This window comes from Martes martes (assembly GCF_963455335.1).
Source record: "Martes martes genome assembly, chromosome: 8".
Lineage (NCBI taxonomy): Eukaryota > Metazoa > Chordata > Mammalia > Carnivora > Mustelidae > Martes > Martes martes.
This window is the reverse complement of record NC_137895.1, coordinates 8746897-8764363: the sequence shown is the minus strand read 5'-3', so window position 1 is coordinate 8764363 and position 17467 is coordinate 8746897. Positions and strand designations below refer to the sequence as shown.

At 52.4% G+C, this 17467-nt stretch overlaps 1 protein-coding gene across 2 annotated transcripts in view; it reads left to right on the top strand.

Moving 5' to 3' along the window:
- GRAP2 (GRB2 related adaptor protein 2) overlaps positions 1–16586 on the top strand; it is a 62680-nt gene extending 46094 nt beyond the window's left edge. For both annotated transcript variants that reach the window (XM_080811824.1, XM_080811825.1), the window contains 6 exons: positions 3711–3802; positions 6659–6778; positions 10164–10332; positions 12443–12631; positions 13898–14020; positions 14638–16586. In XM_080811824.1, the coding sequence (XP_080667950.1) occupies positions 3711–3802; positions 6659–6778; positions 10164–10332; positions 12443–12631; positions 13898–14020; positions 14638–14817 (873 nt within the window). In that variant the 3' untranslated portion in view covers positions 14818–16586. The remainder of the gene's footprint in view (positions 1–3710; positions 3803–6658; positions 6779–10163; positions 10333–12442; positions 12632–13897; positions 14021–14637) is intronic.
- Positions 16587–17467: the final 881 nt, after the last annotated feature.

Sequence of the window (17467 nt, the reverse complement as noted above, 5' to 3'; positions counted from 1 at the left end):
CCAGGATGGGTCACGAGCCCCAAGATCTTGCAAGTGCTTCCAAAGGCGGCTCTTGACTGCCCCAGTAATCTACTCCTGGGATCTCTTTCCTCCTAGGCTTTTCCTGCTAAAAGACTAAACAGACTTTCTCACTAGAAGGCACAAACAATGTCTGACTAGCTCACCACCAACCCACCCACTCCAGACTGTGACTTCCCGAGGACAAAGGCCTCAGCTTATTCATATCTGTATTCCCAGCACCTAAGTGCAAACAGCAGGTGCTCACTAGATGACAGGATGGTGAACAAGATGGTGGACGGGGAACTCCAGCCAGATAACTTGATCCCGCTTCTCCTGTGAGAGAAACATTTGACATCAGGAGCTGGAGGTTTCGTGTTCGTGCCTCAACTCCACCACCCCACCCATCCCAGACCTGCAGCTACACGCAGCACCGGACTTGCATTTCCCTCTGAAATTGGCCAGTCGGTTTTAAAAAATGTCTCTTGACCCAGTCCATTTCTACCTGCTTCTGTAACGTGTCCTACTCAACCCCATTTCTTCCTACTAAAACAGTGACCTGAAAGCACTTAGAGTTAATCCTACGTCAATTAACTTCTCCAATACTTCAGATTTCTGCTCTGCCTCTAAGAGCTATAATTCCATCCAATTTTAAAATTCTCCCAACTGTACATTTCGTCCTCTTCCCACGTCTAACTTATTCTCAGGCCATGTAACCCAGAAAATTATTCTCGTAAGCAACGTTATAAGAATTAAGACACAGTAAGGTGAAGTCTAAAACCTCATGTGCTCAGACTGAACCCCTTGCTTAGGTTTTCATGATGGGGACAAGAGATAGGGGGAACCGAATAGGCAGAGAGATGAGAAGATCAGGAAGTATGGGGCCCTGGGCCAACAACGACAGGAAGAAACCACCTCCCCCCAAACACTCTTCTTTGCAGAAAATGAGATTCTTTTAAAATCTTGCCTTCTATACACCACAAAAAGCCTGTAAATTCACCTCTCTGGGAACACGATCTCAGGCAGACGGAGCACCAGGTGGTGGGAGAAATGGCCGGCATTGTGGGATAATCTTTCAGTTGCTACAGGAGGTAGATGGGTATGAGCCACAATTACTAAAATTACAGCTGGTTTCAGGTTGGAGAACTAAGTTGCAAAGTTGGTTCTTACCGTGATGAGCCAATTTCCAATTGGCCTCTTTTATCCCTGCTCACCTTGTACTTGACATTGGCTACCCAGCCCAAACATCACACTCCTGTGTGATGGGAGAAAGGAATTCCAAAGCCATGTATTGGTGGGGGGGCGGCAAAGGCGTGGAGTGAAATGTCCTTATGTTCTTTGTGTGCCAAGTTTCCTAGTTCTTTTTCTGACCTAGATTTTCTGCTCCCCACCCCACTCTACCCCCCTCGGCATACACATACCCACGCGTCCTTAGTGATACCAGCAGTCACATTTGATGTTAGAAACTATAAAGTTTTCTGTCCTCAGCAATTCTAGAACCCAAATATGGGACACACTTTTATTTCTTCAGAACAAGTGATTAAATTCAAAACATACACATATAATACTTTAAAGAACTTATAAACCCTACCATGTCCTTCAGAGCTGGAGCCCTCCCCGCTAAGAATACCACATTTTGCAGAATTGTGTTTTTAAAAACAGCGTACCCTTTCGGAAGGACTTCGAGGTACCAGGCCTCACCTGATCCTCGCATCAGCTCTGTGAGGGGTTAGTTGGTTGTTACTGTCCCCATTTTTCAGGTGGCTCGTTGACTTGTCAAAGGTCATGCAGCTGGTGACCGGGCCAAGCTAGAAACCGGGTTTTCTCATTCCAAGCTCAGAGTGCTGGTCCCTTTCTTCCACCTCGGGGGTGACCCTAGAAATATCAGTTCGTGAGCTCTCGTCATCCCTTCCTGTCCCTGGAAGAGAGAAACCTGTGGGACCCAGACTCCAACTCCACCTGCTCTAGGATGACTCTCCAATCCCGAACGCCAGCCCCAACTTCTCTGCTGAGTCCAGACACACACCTTCAGCTGCTCACCGAGCTTTTCTTCTCAGACGGTCCCGGGGGCAACTTGGATTCACCCACGTGCAGTCTGACGCCCATGAGCCCTTCTTCAGACCCGCTCCTCCTCCCGCACTTTCTATTTTAGCCAAGGTATCACCACCCACTCAGCCTCCCAAGGCCGAAATCCGGAGCCCTCCCAGAATCCCCTTCTCCCTTGGTTCGGAGAACAGTCATGCCATCCTGCACACTTTGCTTCCGGGTTCCTTTAAAAGAGCCCTTGGCCTCTCGCCAGCATGGCCACCCTGCCTTCCTAGACTTCCCCTCTGCAGTCTGTCTTCGAGCTCGGGCTTAGAACTCTTTCTGGGCTCTAATTCTTACTGTGTTCTTTCCCTTTCCTTCTGAGCTAAAGGCTCAGAAGCCTTTAGCGGCTCCCCATACATTTCAAGATAAAAGTCCAGACTTTTCAACGTGGGCCACATGGCCTTGTGCCTCTGCTTTCCCCTTGCTCTGCCCCCAGGGGCCACAGTCTCAACGCCCGCCAGGCCTAGGCCTTTCGTTCCCAGAATGCACCCCACTTCCTCCCATCCCAGAAGTTCCCGCACCAGCAGACTTAGGCTGGGTTAACTCCTTTCGTTGCCAGGGCAACCCCAGGCCTCTCCTCCAGGCAGTCTTCCCTACCCACCTTCTGCTTTCCCCTTCAGCATAGCACTTCCATCCAATTAAGGCATTGCCAGCTGCGAGAAGCAGAAACTTGAATACAGCTGCAGGTTGAACCCTGCTGCAGGTTGATCACTTCTCACACAAAGTCCAGAAGTAGGAGGGCTCCCGCGTGGCTCCCTGGGGCTCAATGACATGGTCAAGCTTCTTGTCATCGCTTGGCTCCGCCATCTCCGTTCTTGTTTAAGTCCATGCCACAGACTTTAGAAACATTCTCAGTGGGGGATGGGGGCAAACATTTGTCTTTTAATAGTGAAACATTTTCTGAAATAACCAGAAGCCACATGGAGCCGAATCTGGTGACTCATATGAGTAATCAAGGGAAGCGATAACATTTGGGGTCACAGTCAACGAAGGACCATATAACCATGAGACAGAACTTCTGGCTTTGCTCGGGATCTGGCACTAAGAGCGAGTTTAGAAAAGGCATCCCAAGTATCTTGAGTTACGTCCAAATTGTTTGTGAAACACATGGAGTGTGAACACAAAAAGTTACTGTTTTCAAAGCTGGCCCCACTGGATGTTTTAAGTTTTAATTGGCTTGTTTAAAGAAATAGGAACAAATTACATTTTTTTAAAAAGGTCCTTGGTTACCTGGCAGAGAAGAAGAAATCATGGGGTGGCCACTCCTGCCTTCCCAGCATTGACTCAAATGAGGAGCATCGGGGGCTGAGATCTGGGACCCATGAATTTCCAGAATATGCAGAGAATCCCCCAAGTGCTGAGTCGGGGAGGCCACACCATGGTGGGGTTCCAAGTGTGGGTGGAACCCATGGGCAGAAATGCTCGGGGTCAAAGGAGCCAAATTCCAGAGAGAAACCTGTTGCCCCCCCCACCCCCCCCACTGGAGCGCCTGGGTGGTTCTCTTGGCCTTTTTCCCCTCTAAATCCGAAAGGGTGTTTTTTACCCTGCAGACCCCCCCCACCTTTTTTTTTTTTTGCTTTTTGTGTCCTCCCTACAGTCTCTGTCCTTCCTTCTCTTCCATGTAGATCTTAAGTAACCAAGAGGAGTGGTTCAAGGCGGAGCTTGGGAGCCAAGAAGGATATGTGCCCAAGAATTTTATAGACATCCAGTTTCCTGAGTAAGTATTTCCAGCCCGCTGACAGGGGCCTACCCACACACACTCCCCTTACTTTTTCAGCAGTCACTAAAATTATCTATGCATACCCAAGATACTGTCAAAACTGGTTGCCTCTGGAGAGGGAACCACGCCTCCGAAGGCCACGGTGGGAGGGAGATTTGCATTTCGCCGCATTCCCTTTTGAAACTTACACCATGCGCACGGATCACCTATTTTAGGTTTTATAAGCCAAACTCATCTATAATTGCAATCACAGGGTTTCCAGGAGTTCCATCAGGGGCGCTGTTGGCCACCCCACGTCCAGAGCTGCTCCCTGTGGGCACGTTCCCATTACCTCCTAAAGTCTTCGTCCTCCCCAGGGATCCCAGATAGCTCCCTGCCTTCCCTAAACCATGCTCAGATCCCTGAGAACCATTGGCGGGGAGAGGAAATTCCTTTCATCCAGAGGAAAAAGGAAAACAGAGGTTGGGTCTCGTTTGTCTCAAGAATTGACCACAACAGTTAAATAGAAATCCAATCTCCGAGAGTCACTGTCTGGCTCAAGAGAGCGCGGGTCTGTCAGAAACCCAGAGTGGTCTTGGTGACTGGTCAGGGGCAGGAGCGTCGCTCACCGTGAACCAGGGCCGGCCACCGAACCAACAGAACGACCACCGACCTCAACCCTGGAGGCTGCCCTGTGATGTTCTACTTTTGTTAAAGATTTTATTTATTTGAGAGAGAGAGACAGAGAGAAGCATGAGCAGGGGGAGGGAGAAGAGGAACACCCCGCCCAGCAAGGGAGCCCAGTGCGGGACTCGATCCCAGGACCCTGAGATCATGACCTGAGGGGAAGGCAGATGCTTAACCAACTAAGCCACCCAGAGGCCCTTCTAGAAGACCACCTGCCACCCTCTTGCTCCTCAGACCTCCAGCCCCTCCCCCACAGCCCTCGCGGCTCGGGGCTCTTGCTTCCAGGATCACTGGGACAGAGGAAGCCACCAGAAAAGCCCCTCTACCCCAACCCCCCGCTGACTCACTGCATCCGCCCACCTCCTGCAACTGCTCAGACAAGGATGCCTTCCCTGCAGCTGTTTGGAAAGAATTGTCTGCTTCTAGCAGAAACTCCTCCTCCCTCTCTCACACATCGGTTCTCTCTCTCTCTCTCTCTCTCCTGGGTCATTCCCATCAGCAAAGATGCAATTTCTCCCATCTTCCCCAAAAAACCAAAAAACAAACATTCTTGATCCCAAGTCCCCTTGCAGCGACCAGTTGCCCTTCCGGAGACTCGTCTGTCCTCTCATCGCTAACTCCTCCCCACCCCCTGAAGTCTTTTTATCGCGGTCTCAGTGGACTGTGGGGCCCGCTGCCGGGTTCTGGTGTCTGCAGGATAGGACGGAAGCTCCGCAAGGGCAGGCCTTCCTCTCTGCTCTGCTCACCGCGGCATCCCCCACTCCCAGCAAAAGGCCAGCGCATAGGAGGTGTTAGGTATTTGGTAAAAACGGTTGAATGAACGGGTGAGTAGCTTTGGAATGATGGGTGAAAAATATACCCCTGCCTGGGCATTTAAAAAGTAGTGTGTGGACATTTTCGCCAGTTTTAAAGTCACATATCAAACTCCACGTCGGGGACAAACGTGTATTTTCCGGACAATCCCCTAACCACCCGCTGCCTCGTCCAAAATCTTTCCTTCGAAGCATGGCTGCCGCGGAGCAGACCCCGCTCCTTGCCCGGCCCCGTGACGCTCCCTGCACACGGCAAGCTATGGTGGTCGCTTGTTCAGCCCCGTGGCCAAGTATGGCAGACGCTCTGGAAAGCTCTCCAGGCAGCTGGCGGCCAGAAACCCTCTACTTCGGGCCCCTCACGGCCCAACCACACTTCCGCTGCAGAGTCCGGTCTGGAATAAGGACATCCCTCCTGCCACTCCTGTCTGGAGGTCAGGTTCCCAAATTCTAGAGAGCGCGCGGACCGCTTACAAAGGACTCTGAAGTGTGTCAGACGTTCACCCTAAAGGGACAGACAGACTAGCCTTCCCCCAGACTAGGCAGCCCTCGAGCAGCAGCCGCCTTGGAGGAAGGGACCCTGTCCCAGGCAGCGCTGCTGAGTGATGGCAAACACTCATTTTTGCTATGTGGCTGAGAGGTTTCTGGTTCCCTGCGCTAAGGCTGTAGCCTCTGTTTGCACGCAGGCTCTGCTGCCTGCCACAGCGCTGTCAGCGGCTGCCACCCCAACTGTCCCTGGAAAAAGGAGTTTCTCCTCCATTCCTTCTTTTCCACAGTAAAGATGATCTTCCTGGATTTGGGGGAGGGCCCAGGAGCTGACTGCGTAGACGCTGCTCTCTGGCGGCTGCTAGCCTGGCTCCATCCACACCACCCAGATCCCCAGGGTCCCTGGGCTCCGAGGGGGCCCACTGAGCTCTCAGCCTGGGCGTGAGCCCAAGGCTTCTCGGCTCCGGCCCCCCAGCGCCCGAAGGGTTCCTGTCCTCCTGGCACGTCATCTGTCCCTGCAGTTCTTTCCTAGTGACATCCCTCACAGGGCTGCCAGCAGGAGGCTGCTTCCCGCAGTGAGTCACTCCCACGCTGTCCCATTTTGGTGCAGTGGCACATTTCCATGATTCAGGTTTTCCGAGAGCTCGAGAGAGGCTTCTCCTAGAGGAAAGGAACAAAGGGGAACGCGTCAGGGGAACACTCACTTGCTTTGCCTGGAAACTGCCTAGCGCACATGTTTGGTTTCGGAGGCCCCGGCCCCTCCTCTGTTTCTGTCTGCACTCTACTGACCAGAGTCCCCAGCCTCCGTCCACTTGGGTCACCGCTTCTCCCCTTCCCCTTCCAACCACCCCAGCATCTCACCAAGATTCTCTGATTTTGTCTCATCCCATAGATGGTTTCATGAAGGTCTCTCACGACACCAGGCAGAGAACCTACTTATGGGCAAGGAGATTGGTTTCTTCATCATCCGGGCCAGCCAGAGCTCCCCAGGGGACTTCTCCATCTCCGTCAGGTACTGGCCATTCCCAACCCAGACTGCTAAGGCCATGAGGTGACCTCTTGAACGTGACCTGTCGCTCAGGGGCATGGTGGCCAAGGGGTCCAGGCATCGTATCAACTGGGATGCCATTCATCTCCTTCCCATGACACATGTATGTAACTCCTCAGTAAGCTGGTTTGTGGCCAGATTACATATATGTTCCTCTGCCTCCTCCTCTAGCCGAAGTGCTTCTGGAAGGACAGGATCCTAATCTATTTCACCTTTGTGCCTTTACCAGTGCCTTGTACCCAGCAGGTGTTCAGGGAGTATCTGTGCAGGGACGTGGGGCAGGAGAAGGGAGAATTCCCAGCTGTCCACATCTCTCTTGGGGTTTAAATCTAAACCCTTTCTTCTACTACTGATATGTATCTGAAGAAGGCACAGAGGAAAATTAAAATCCCAAGTCATTGTTGTAGGCGGTTGCATAAAAGAAGGGCCAGCTCAGCACACTGTAATGCAGCACGCTGACAGCGACACATCCGAGCCGAGGAGGGCTGGGCCGAGGGACCGGAGCAGCAAAATCTCACTAACATGCAGCACCCGGGAGGAAATGAGTCAGTCCAGGCATAAACATGACACAGCCCCACGCTCAGAAACCCCAGGTCTGAGCGCACTGCGTGTGGTCAGCATGTCTGGGATCACAAGTCACCCATCAGGCATGGTGACCACATGTGAAAGTGCACAAGTTAATGCTGATATCTGTACAGGAGGAGACGTGACCACCTGTACAGTGGAACCTCCTGTCAAGTTCATTGACAGGAAACATTGGTCTGGATCATTCAGTGCACATTGAAAGACATATAGCTTCAGTGGTTTAGGTGCGTAAATCCAATCTCGGGTAATGAACGGAGGCCACTTCACTATTTTAAACAGCTATTTTAAGGAATAGGTAGGGAGGACTTAGGAATAAGGGGTCAACAATTTGTATGCACGTGCGCCTCCAGAGTGCTCAAAAATAGCTTGTTCTCGTTAGCATTGCCCTTGCAATGTTGCTTAAAATCTTAATTTTCCTTAACTAAAACTTTTTTCTTTCTTCACAGCTTAGGCGACAGGAAATTTTAGCTCAGGCCAATATTGATGTGTCACAAATTCTAAATTTGTTAGGTCTTAATGCAGTTTTGCTCTATTAATAAATCTTACAGTCAAACCTCTCTTAAGGGCTCTGATTACAGATTGGACCAGGTAAGTGGTTATGTTGAAGGGCATCTCTTGGTGCCTCTGGTTTGCGTGAAGTGCACTGTGGCTTCTCACCTAGGAATCGTGGGTTCTATTTCCTCCAGTAAGGTGCATTCTCCAAAACGATCAGCCTTGACTTCTGCCACAGTCTCTTACAGAAGCTTGCAGCTTCTTGTGATTATTACCATAATTGTTACTACATCTTGTGCAGAAATGTAGCTTAATATATTCCAAAGCAAATCATTTTTATTTATTTATACATCTGCCTTCTGTCATGCAAAGATAATTAAGAGCTAATTGTAGTTCTATCACTTAGCATTTGTTCAGGGTCTGAAACACTAGATTTTAGAGGCTAGAGCCCTGAGTTATATCCTTTTCTCTGCCCCTCTTAGAACTTGAGACAATGGTGCAGCCACTCTCTCTCTCCATGGGTCCAGAGGGTTGGCTGCAAGCCTGACATCCATCCTCTCAGCTCATGAGAGGGGAGGTGGTTAATGATTCTCACTCTGAGTTCTTTGACTAAGAGGTGGTGGATGAATAATTATATCACAAGAATATTTCCTCCTCCACACACAGATGTGAGGAGTAATGACTATGAATTAAGCCATGTGTTGTTAGAGCGAAGGAAGCATCTGTTAGTGGCCAACACCAAGGAGAAGACCACACAGTGATTGCAGAGTGTCGGTTCCTGGCCCAGAGCAGTCAAGCAGAGGTCCCTGTATGGGTTCACCTGGCCATGAGCAGAGCCTAGCCCATAAGATGAGACTGAAGATCAATCAAAATTCCTGTCCCCTCTGAACACGAACCACTGAGTCCATCCTTAAGAAACCTGCACTAATCTTCAGGAGTATCTTCACTCTCCAACTCTCCTTAAATTCTTGACCTTTCTGTTGGTCCAGGCAATTGGTATCATTGGTTTATTTTTAGATAGAAATGTACGTCTGTTTGACGAATAAACTTGACATTGAAAAGAGAATGCCTTGGTGATGGGGAAAGACTGGAGCTATTAGTAAAGGCCAAGCTCTCCCTTTCCAGATGAGTAACATCCAATTTCTCCATCCCTGATAGAAATATTTCCCATCACTATGATTCCAGCTGGGCCAAAAGGTGCCGATCGAAAAGAACTTGGCACGTGTACGTGGTATGACAGGCTCGATTCACTGGACTGGAATCAGAGAGCCAGGGTTCTCGCCTCAGCTCTGCCAATCACTCACAGTGACCTTGGCCAAGCCCCTCCACCAATCGGAGCCTCAGCATCCTCATGGGTAACATGGAGACAGGGCTAAACAACCTCAGAGGTCCTTTTCTTTTTCTTTTTCTTTTTTTAAAAATTTATTTGACAGACAGAGATCACAAGTAGACAGAGAGGCCGGCAGAGAGAGAGGAGGAAGCCGACTCCCTGCTGAGCAGAGAGCCCGATGAGGGGCTCGATCCCAGGACCCTGGGATCATGACCTGAGCTGAAGGCAGAGGCTTAACCCACTGAGCCACCTAGGCGCCCCATCAGAGGTCCTTTTCTTTTCTTTTCTTTTCTTTTTTTTTTTCAGAGGTCCTTTTCAATCCAAACACTGCATGGCTGTATAACACTTTTCTCCCCAAAGGTTCAAAATACTTTGTAACTTTATTTATGCAAAACATAAACCAAGACCAAGAGATCTCCGTTAAGTAGAGAACCCAGTGCGACAAATTTCTCAAGATAGTCTCTTACTGTCCAGAGCTAGTTTATGAGCTTAAAAGAACTGGTTCAAAGTATTTCTGATAATGGAAAGATAACAGGGGTGAAAAACCTCTCCCCTCCAAGCCTTGGTGGAGTCCTTGGCATCGTACAGGACGCAGGCATTGCCACGTTTCAAACAAACATTGTGAAAAGTCCTTGACCTGGTCATTGTTGAAGTGCTCGGACATTTTTTTTCTTGTAAAAGGTTGGCTCCAGTGTCAGAAGACAGATTATCTTCTGCTGATGTAGAAATCCCTTCTAATGCTGCCTGTGTCCTGAGCAGTCCCTTGCACACATCTTCCCCCGAGAGTTTGACTGAGCCAGCACCCCTGCCCTGTGATGGGCAGGCACTCCACATCCCCTTTCCTGCCCCAGCAGAACTCCAGCAACCCTGAATGCAGTCAGCCCTGGGCGTGGGGACATTGTCACCATGTAATATACAATTTGGATTCACCCTGATCTCTAGGCATGAAGATGACGTTCAGCACTTCAAGGTCATGAGAGACAACAAAGGTAATTACTTCCTATGGACAGAGAAGTTTCCATCTCTAAATAAGCTGGTGGACTACTACAGGACGACTTCCATCTCCAAACAGAAGCAGATCTTTCTGAGGGATAGAACCCGAGAGGATCAGGTACGCCTCAGGTCCCGATCATCCCCAGTCTACAGATTTCAGGCAACAGGAGTCCTACGTGACCCATCAAGACAACACATTTGATGAGCATGTCCTCTGAGGATTCTGGAAGAAAGAATAAGTCCGAAGTCAGACCTCAATTTAAACCATCTCATAACACTTCCCAGCCGTGTGATTTGGGAAAGTTGTCTGATCCTCAGTTTCTTGACCCATAAAACTGGAATGATGGTGACACCTAGCTCATAGATGGTGGTGAAGGTTAGAGCAGATCACGTAGCCCCTTCCCTGACATCGCTCCTAACAGTGCTACAAGCACGTCACAAACATTAGCTCTTAATCGTGGGTGCTTTGTTTTATTAGCATAGATAGTACTCCATCACAGTTAACTGTTAACTCCAGCCTAGCCTAGGAGTTGCCCAAAGATGAAGGCCAGGGGCCCACCCACGGGGAGGTTGGAGGGCCGCCTAGAGTCTGGGACTAAGGCGGCAGGTAGAGCTTTGTCACAGAAAGGGAGGCTGGGGGTGTTGGAGGGAAAAACTGGACCTGGAATTCTTGCTCTTGGAACGGTGTGGAATATAGAGATTGTACTAGAAAATGCATCAGACAAACCTAACTTTTTTATTTAAAGATTTATTTATTTATTTTAGAGAAAGAGAGAAAGAGCACTCAAGAGCAGGCAGAAGGACAGAGGGGGGAGAGAGAGAACCTCAAGCAGACAATCTTGAGTTGAGCACGGAGCCTGACACAGGGCTGGAACCCATGACCCTGAGATCATGACCTGAGCTGAAACCAAGAGTCAGACACTTAACCAACTGAGCCACCCAGGCACCCTCAAACGAACCTAACTTTGAATCCTAATTTCATCACTAACTGTCCTTATTACCTAGCCAAGTTAAGAAACCTTTCTGAGTATCAGGTTTCTCATCTGGAGAATGGAGAGAATATAATACCTCCCTCACTGGGCTGTTGTAAGGATTAAATGAGATAATACAGTGATAGCACTTGCCATAGAGTCTGGACACGAGCAGGCACCAGGGAAACGCTAACTTGCTTCCCAATTAGAAAATGCACATGCACACAATGTATAAAATACCTTCCAAAGGAAACAACATCATTGTAAGAAAGAAATGGGTATTCTAAGAAGAAGCATTTCTGGAATAGTTAAAACAGTTGAAATCCCTGGAACGAGTTATTTGAAAGGCTTTGAGGCTTTCAAAGCAACAGGTGCTCTGGGGGAAGTAGAGAAAACCATCTCAGGCAACTGGTTGATTGTAAGCCTGAGAAGGGACAGTCCTAGGAGAAAAGGGTGTCCCAGCAAGGGCACGTCAAAGTTCAGAAAGAAAAACAAAGGTTTACTGAGACTTTGTGAATTATTTAAACCAAGAAACAGAGGTATTAATTTACCAGGATGTGCGTGTAAAGAGGGGTAGCATAAGATGCATTAAACTGAATGAAACGAGTTCATATTTGTAAAGCACTTTGAGCAGCGCATGGCATGTACGAAGCCCAGGCCCTGTGTAATTGTTTGTGAAATAAAAATAACAAGAAAGTACCTCTGAGTCACAAGGTTGTGGTGCCATTAAGCAGAACGGCCGTGCTCCTTCCCAGCGCGTGCCCAGCTCCGGGCCTGGTTTCCATGGTGCCGCAAGAGGGCTGCTGTTTGGGGCCCTATCACCAGGCTATAAATGACAGTTCAAAAAAATCAGGCAGAGTCAATGGCAGAGCTTATCGGGAGGGTAGGGTGTCCGGCGGTGTGGCAACACGCGATAAGGAGGGGTGGCATTGTGTCAGTAAGATAGAATATTTCAGCTTGATTACAGAGAAGGAAACAAGCCCGCTGGGTAGGGACTCCATGCGTAGCACGTGGAAAAGTGAACCAGAGAGCCCGAGTGCCCAACCCAGGAGAACCTGAGAAACTGGAGACCATTTTTGAAACCACGAGGGTCCGGACCATCGACTCTCTTGAGGCTGCCCGCATGCCGGCAGCTGTTTCTGGGAGAGGTCATGGGCAAAGTCTGGAAACAGCAGGCAGCAAGCAGGGGGCAGGGCTGGGGGGCCGGGAGATGTGAGAGGGGGACAGATCTCCATCATCTTCATCATCTTCTCCCAGGGTCACCGGGGCAACAGCCTGGACCGGAGGCCCCAGGGAGGCCCGCACCTCAGTGGGGCTGTGGGAGAAGAAATGCGGCCTTCCATGATCCGGAAGCTGTCGGACCACCCGGCACCGCCTCCCTCGCAGTACCCCCCGGCACCCCCGGCCCAGCAGCACCGCTATCTGCAGCACCCCCACTTCCACCAGGTACCGCAGAGGAATGACGTGGGCACCGTGAGGTAGGGAAGACGCCCTGCTCCCCCACCCTGGGGCTCGGGCCACCCTGTCCCCACGGGCACGGAGCGTGTGAAAATCCCCCACAACGCCAGATGCAAGCAGAGCGAACAAAGGCTTGGGAGCTGTCGTGGTCCTGGGACCGTGGGGAGGAGTGTCTCGGGCCCGGCCCGGCCTCGTGAGGACTCACAGAGTTCATAACGGAGACCCGGGACCTCGCAACTGGCAGAAATATGATAATATGATACGGGAACTGCTCTTGGCAAAGAAGGCCCTGTGAATTCATTGGCTCCCTGCCCGAACACACACACACACACACACACACACACACACACACACACATACACAGAGGCACGCTCCTACCCTGAGGATTCAGTGAACCGTTGCTTCATTTCCCTGTCAGCGCAGTTCCAGATCTCTCCGTGCCCCCTAACCCATCTGGCTGTGGAGAGCCACGAGAAAAACGGATTAACACCCACAATAGAGCCCCGCTTGCTTATTTCTTTACTCCCTGCTTTGTTCCAGATGGGGTTTGGGGCCGCTTACCGAGATGGACAACACAGCCAGATAACATCGATCCTAAATTCCCTAGTAGGGCACACAAAGCCCTTTGTAGGCTGCCCACATCTGCTTCCCCAGCCTCATCTGCTGCTGCCTCCCCCTAAACCACCCTCACCCCCCTCTGTCCCCACTCCCCGAGCAAACACACATTCCAGCAACTCTGCACTATCTTTAGTTACCAGAATGGTCTGTTGTGTTTTCTCTCATGACCTGGGGGCATTTTATATGCTCTTTCCTCTGCCTAAAGTGCCCTTCGCTGGCTGATCCTTCTCCTCTAAAGCTAGAGTTCAAGTATCACCTCCTCTAGGAAGCTTTCTCTGATTACCCTGGCAGACTTCAACATTCTCTCAGCTCGCTTATCACTTAAATGTGTGTGGTTCCCCCCTCTCAACCGACAATCCCCGAAGACAAAGACCTTTTCTTTCTAGCTACATATCCCCACTGATTAGGACAGTACCAGACACATGGCTGGCGCCTGATAAATACTCTTTGAATGAATGAAATCTGGCATTGTCTTCACAATCGAAGGTCCCTGGGCCATCCTCCACCACCCCTGCCCCCAATACCTGGGGTTTATTGTCACCAGCACTGACTGTGTCTGTGGCATCTGAGCAAGGCACTGGGGGGCCTGACAGGGACGTGGTGTGGTGACGGGTCCTCTGTTACATGTGTTTCCAGGACCGCCGAGGAGGCAGCCTTGACATAAATGATGGGCACTGTGGCATGGGCGTGGGCAGCGAAATGAACGCCGCCCTCATGCACCGGAGGCACACGGACCCCGTGCAGCTCCAAGTGGCTGGGGTACGTGGGCTTTCCCTCCCTGGGCTCCATGAGGGCGGCCAGAGGGGCACTTAGGGAAGCGGCTGGTCCTCCCGGAGAGAAGCAAACTGCTCAGAGCTCCGAGTGGACGCGGTGGGCGCTCATGGGAGGAGGAGGAGTTCCGGGGCCCAGCCGAGCCGGCGTGTCATCCTGTCCGGCCACCGGGCCGTGCCCTCTCCTCCCGTGTCGGCTCCGGCTCTGGCTGTAGGGGACGCGAGCTATTGCGGTTTTCCTGGTGCTGCGTCTCCCTGGGCGGCGCTAGCATGGGCACTGTTCGCTTGGGCACGCTGCCATCCTTTCTGTCACCTGGAGAGAGTCAAAAGACCCGCATAGACACGGGGACAGTAGCTGTCAAGGATGCTCCTGGGGCCTGGGAGACTAACTGCTCTGGCGGTGGAAGTCCTGAGTGCGGAGCGCGGCTCAGGTGGGCTCTGCCGACGTCAGGCCCGGGGCTGGGCCGTGGGGGTTGCTTTCTGCCCTCGCCGAGGTCTTCGGCCCGGTGCGGGAGCCGGCAGGACCCTCCTGCGAGACAGCGGCTCGGAGGGCCAGCACCCCCCCACCGCGGCTCAGCGGGACCCCCTCTTTGCTTCCCCCAACAGCGAGTGCGGTGGGCCCGGGCGCTCTACGACTTCGAGGCCCTCGAGGACGACGAGCTGGGCTTCCGCTGCGGAGAGGTGGTCGAGGTCCTGGACAGCTCCAACCCGTCCTGGTGGACCGGCCGCCTGCACAACAAACTGGGCCTCTTCCCCGCCAACTACGTGGCACCCATGATCCGATGAGGCCCTTCCCGGGCCGTCAGAGGCTGTCATCGGAAGCTGCCTGCGGGAGACGGGCAAGGAAGAGAAGCCGGGACAATCTGCACATACGTCCACAGGCCCGCGCACACGCACACACCTCTGTCTGTGTGTGCGCGCATTTTATAGTAGTAATTTATTGGCGATTTCGTTGGTTACTTAGTTGATATGAAAGGAAGTCAGGCGAAGAAATAGATTCATACTTGTTTTTCTGCTCCCCCAAGTGGTGCGTGGAGGGCGGGGGGGAAGCTGGCGAGTTGGGGGCAGGGACGGGAAACTCCCAGTTCTTCCAGTCCTTCAGGCGGCCCTGCTTCCTCCTGGCCCTGGGAATGTTCGCTGAGAGCAGCGGAGCGGAGATCCACAGCCGGGGTTGTCCCCGAAACAGCAGGGTAGGGCGGGTCGGTAGGCCCGTTTCCGCTTACCTCCCAGCCCTGCTCACCTCCAGGGTTCGCAAGGCGGCTTCCCTCCCGTTCTACAAGGGTGGGCTCGGCTGGGTTGAGAACAAAGGCGCGGCCCCACAGGGCTGAGCTGGGAGCAGGAGGGGCTGTGAAGGTGAAGGCAGGACTGGACTGCAGCAGTGCGGGTTGGGGGGGGGGGTGGTCTCCCGCTCCGCGCTCAGGGGAGACCTTCACCTCCCTCCAGCCTGCGTTCCTCATTCCTCGGCTAATCCTCCTCCCTGTGGCTGACCTGGAGAATCAGAGACCCCGAGGAGCCAAGCACTGGGAGATGGAGGGATTTTCACAAATCCCCAGTGGCTTACCTGGGAGTCACCTCTGTTTCCCGGGATACCAAGAAAGCAGCTTTGAGACTCTGTAAAATGTTTGGAGAAGCCCGGGTTGAGAAAGCGGGATTTGAGAGCCACTGTTTTATGGCAACAAGGGTGGCTCTTTGGGTCTCTGTTTGTTTTCCCATGTTTTGAGGATGCTTTGCACCGTGGCACAGAGACAAGCCCACTCCACGGGGGCGTTGACCTGCCGTTGCTGACGGGCCGCCCGCTCCAGCATGAGCCCGGGTGGGAGCCGGCTTTGCCACAAGCGTCCAGCATCCAGCTGCTGAACCACCGCTGGCAGCCCCCCCAACAGCTGCACGTGGGGCAAGGGACACCCATGCCGCCATCTCTCTTTCCACCTCAACATAGAATTGTGATTCCCTTGGGGGTGTGGGTGTGAAGCACAGACTGGCAGGCTCGGGAGGAGACACCGGAGAAGGAAACTCAGTGGGGCCGGGAGCAGACACGTCTGCCCAAGGGCCCTGACAAGGGGGGGGCAGTGCCTCATGAGACCTTAATGAAAGGCTGGGGTGCCCGTGCTGGTGAGGGAACATGGGGAGTGAGGTGGGCCTGTTCCTTTGTCTTCTCCCCCAGCCCTTCCTGCTCTAAGGAGTGACCGGGCAGCCATTACCGAGGGTGACAGGAGAAGAAAGAGTTTCTGACTCAGAAGTAACTGTCAGTGCAACACAGGCTGGGTCCCTCTGACTCGGAATTCTATGGTTCTGTCTGGCGCGCAGCCTTTAGACATGGGAGCAGGGGAAGCGAAGGGTAGCAGGGACATTTCAAAAGATCAGGGAGCTGGGTGGGGCGCCTGGGCGGCTCAGTGGGTTAAGCCTCTGCCTTCGGCTCAGGTCATGATCCCAGGGTCCTGGGATCGTGCCCTGCATCGGGCTCTCTGCTCAGCGAGGAGCCTGCTTCCCCCTCTCTCTCTCTGCCTGCCTCTCTGCCTGCTTGTGATCTCTGTCTGTCAAATAAATAAAATCTTAAAAAAAAAAAAAAGATCAAGGAGCAGCTCGAGAGGCACAAAGGGAGGGAAAGGAGGCAAGATGTTACGTGGGGCAGGTGAAGAGACATCGGAGTAGGAGCCAGCGGGCGGACAAGCAGGGGAAGGAGGGACGGAGCGGGCGGGGACCGAGGAATTAGAGCAGAGACGGGAGCACTGGGGAAGGCTGGGGCGAAGGGTGAAGAGCCAGGACAGAGAAAACAAGACAAAGAAGACCGAAAAGCTATTTTGGTGCTGGGTAATGTGAACACGTTACAGTAAATAAAAGCCAAAAGTGATGTTTGATTTTACAGTATTTACAAACCATATGCTTTAAACAGCCCACAAACCCCATCCATTTGTCTGATGATGTGGGAGGACCGGCCCCAGTGGAGAGAGAGGGAAATGATTTGGTTCTGGCCTGGATTTCGCGCCTTGAAACACTTCTCAAGAAAACAATGATACGACAAGTGCCAGTGATTTGCCAGGCCGCGTGTCATGTCTGGGGGAGTGGGGGGCGCTGGCCTGGGGAGGCCCACCTGACAGTGTGGGCAGAGCTATCGAAACCCCTGGAACTGGATGTTGAAGTCCAGCCCAGGCCGTCGGGTAGTCTGGTCGGGTAGTCTGGTGCTAAAATGGCCTTGCCCCCGCGCATCACGTGGCAAGGAGGAAGCAAGAGTCACCCCCAAACACCCATGGAGAACTAGGGCCCTTGGGACTAGGCTAAGAGGATAAGGACCCAACTGTCCCTACTTGGGGGCTGTTGGGAAACGGCTTTGCTGGGCCTCTGGTGCTGCCTCGGGGAGCCCATGGGAAGTCGCTTTCCACCTGAGCATTTCAGTGCCAGGGGCGTGTCCTCCCGGCCTCACAAGCCACGCAATCCC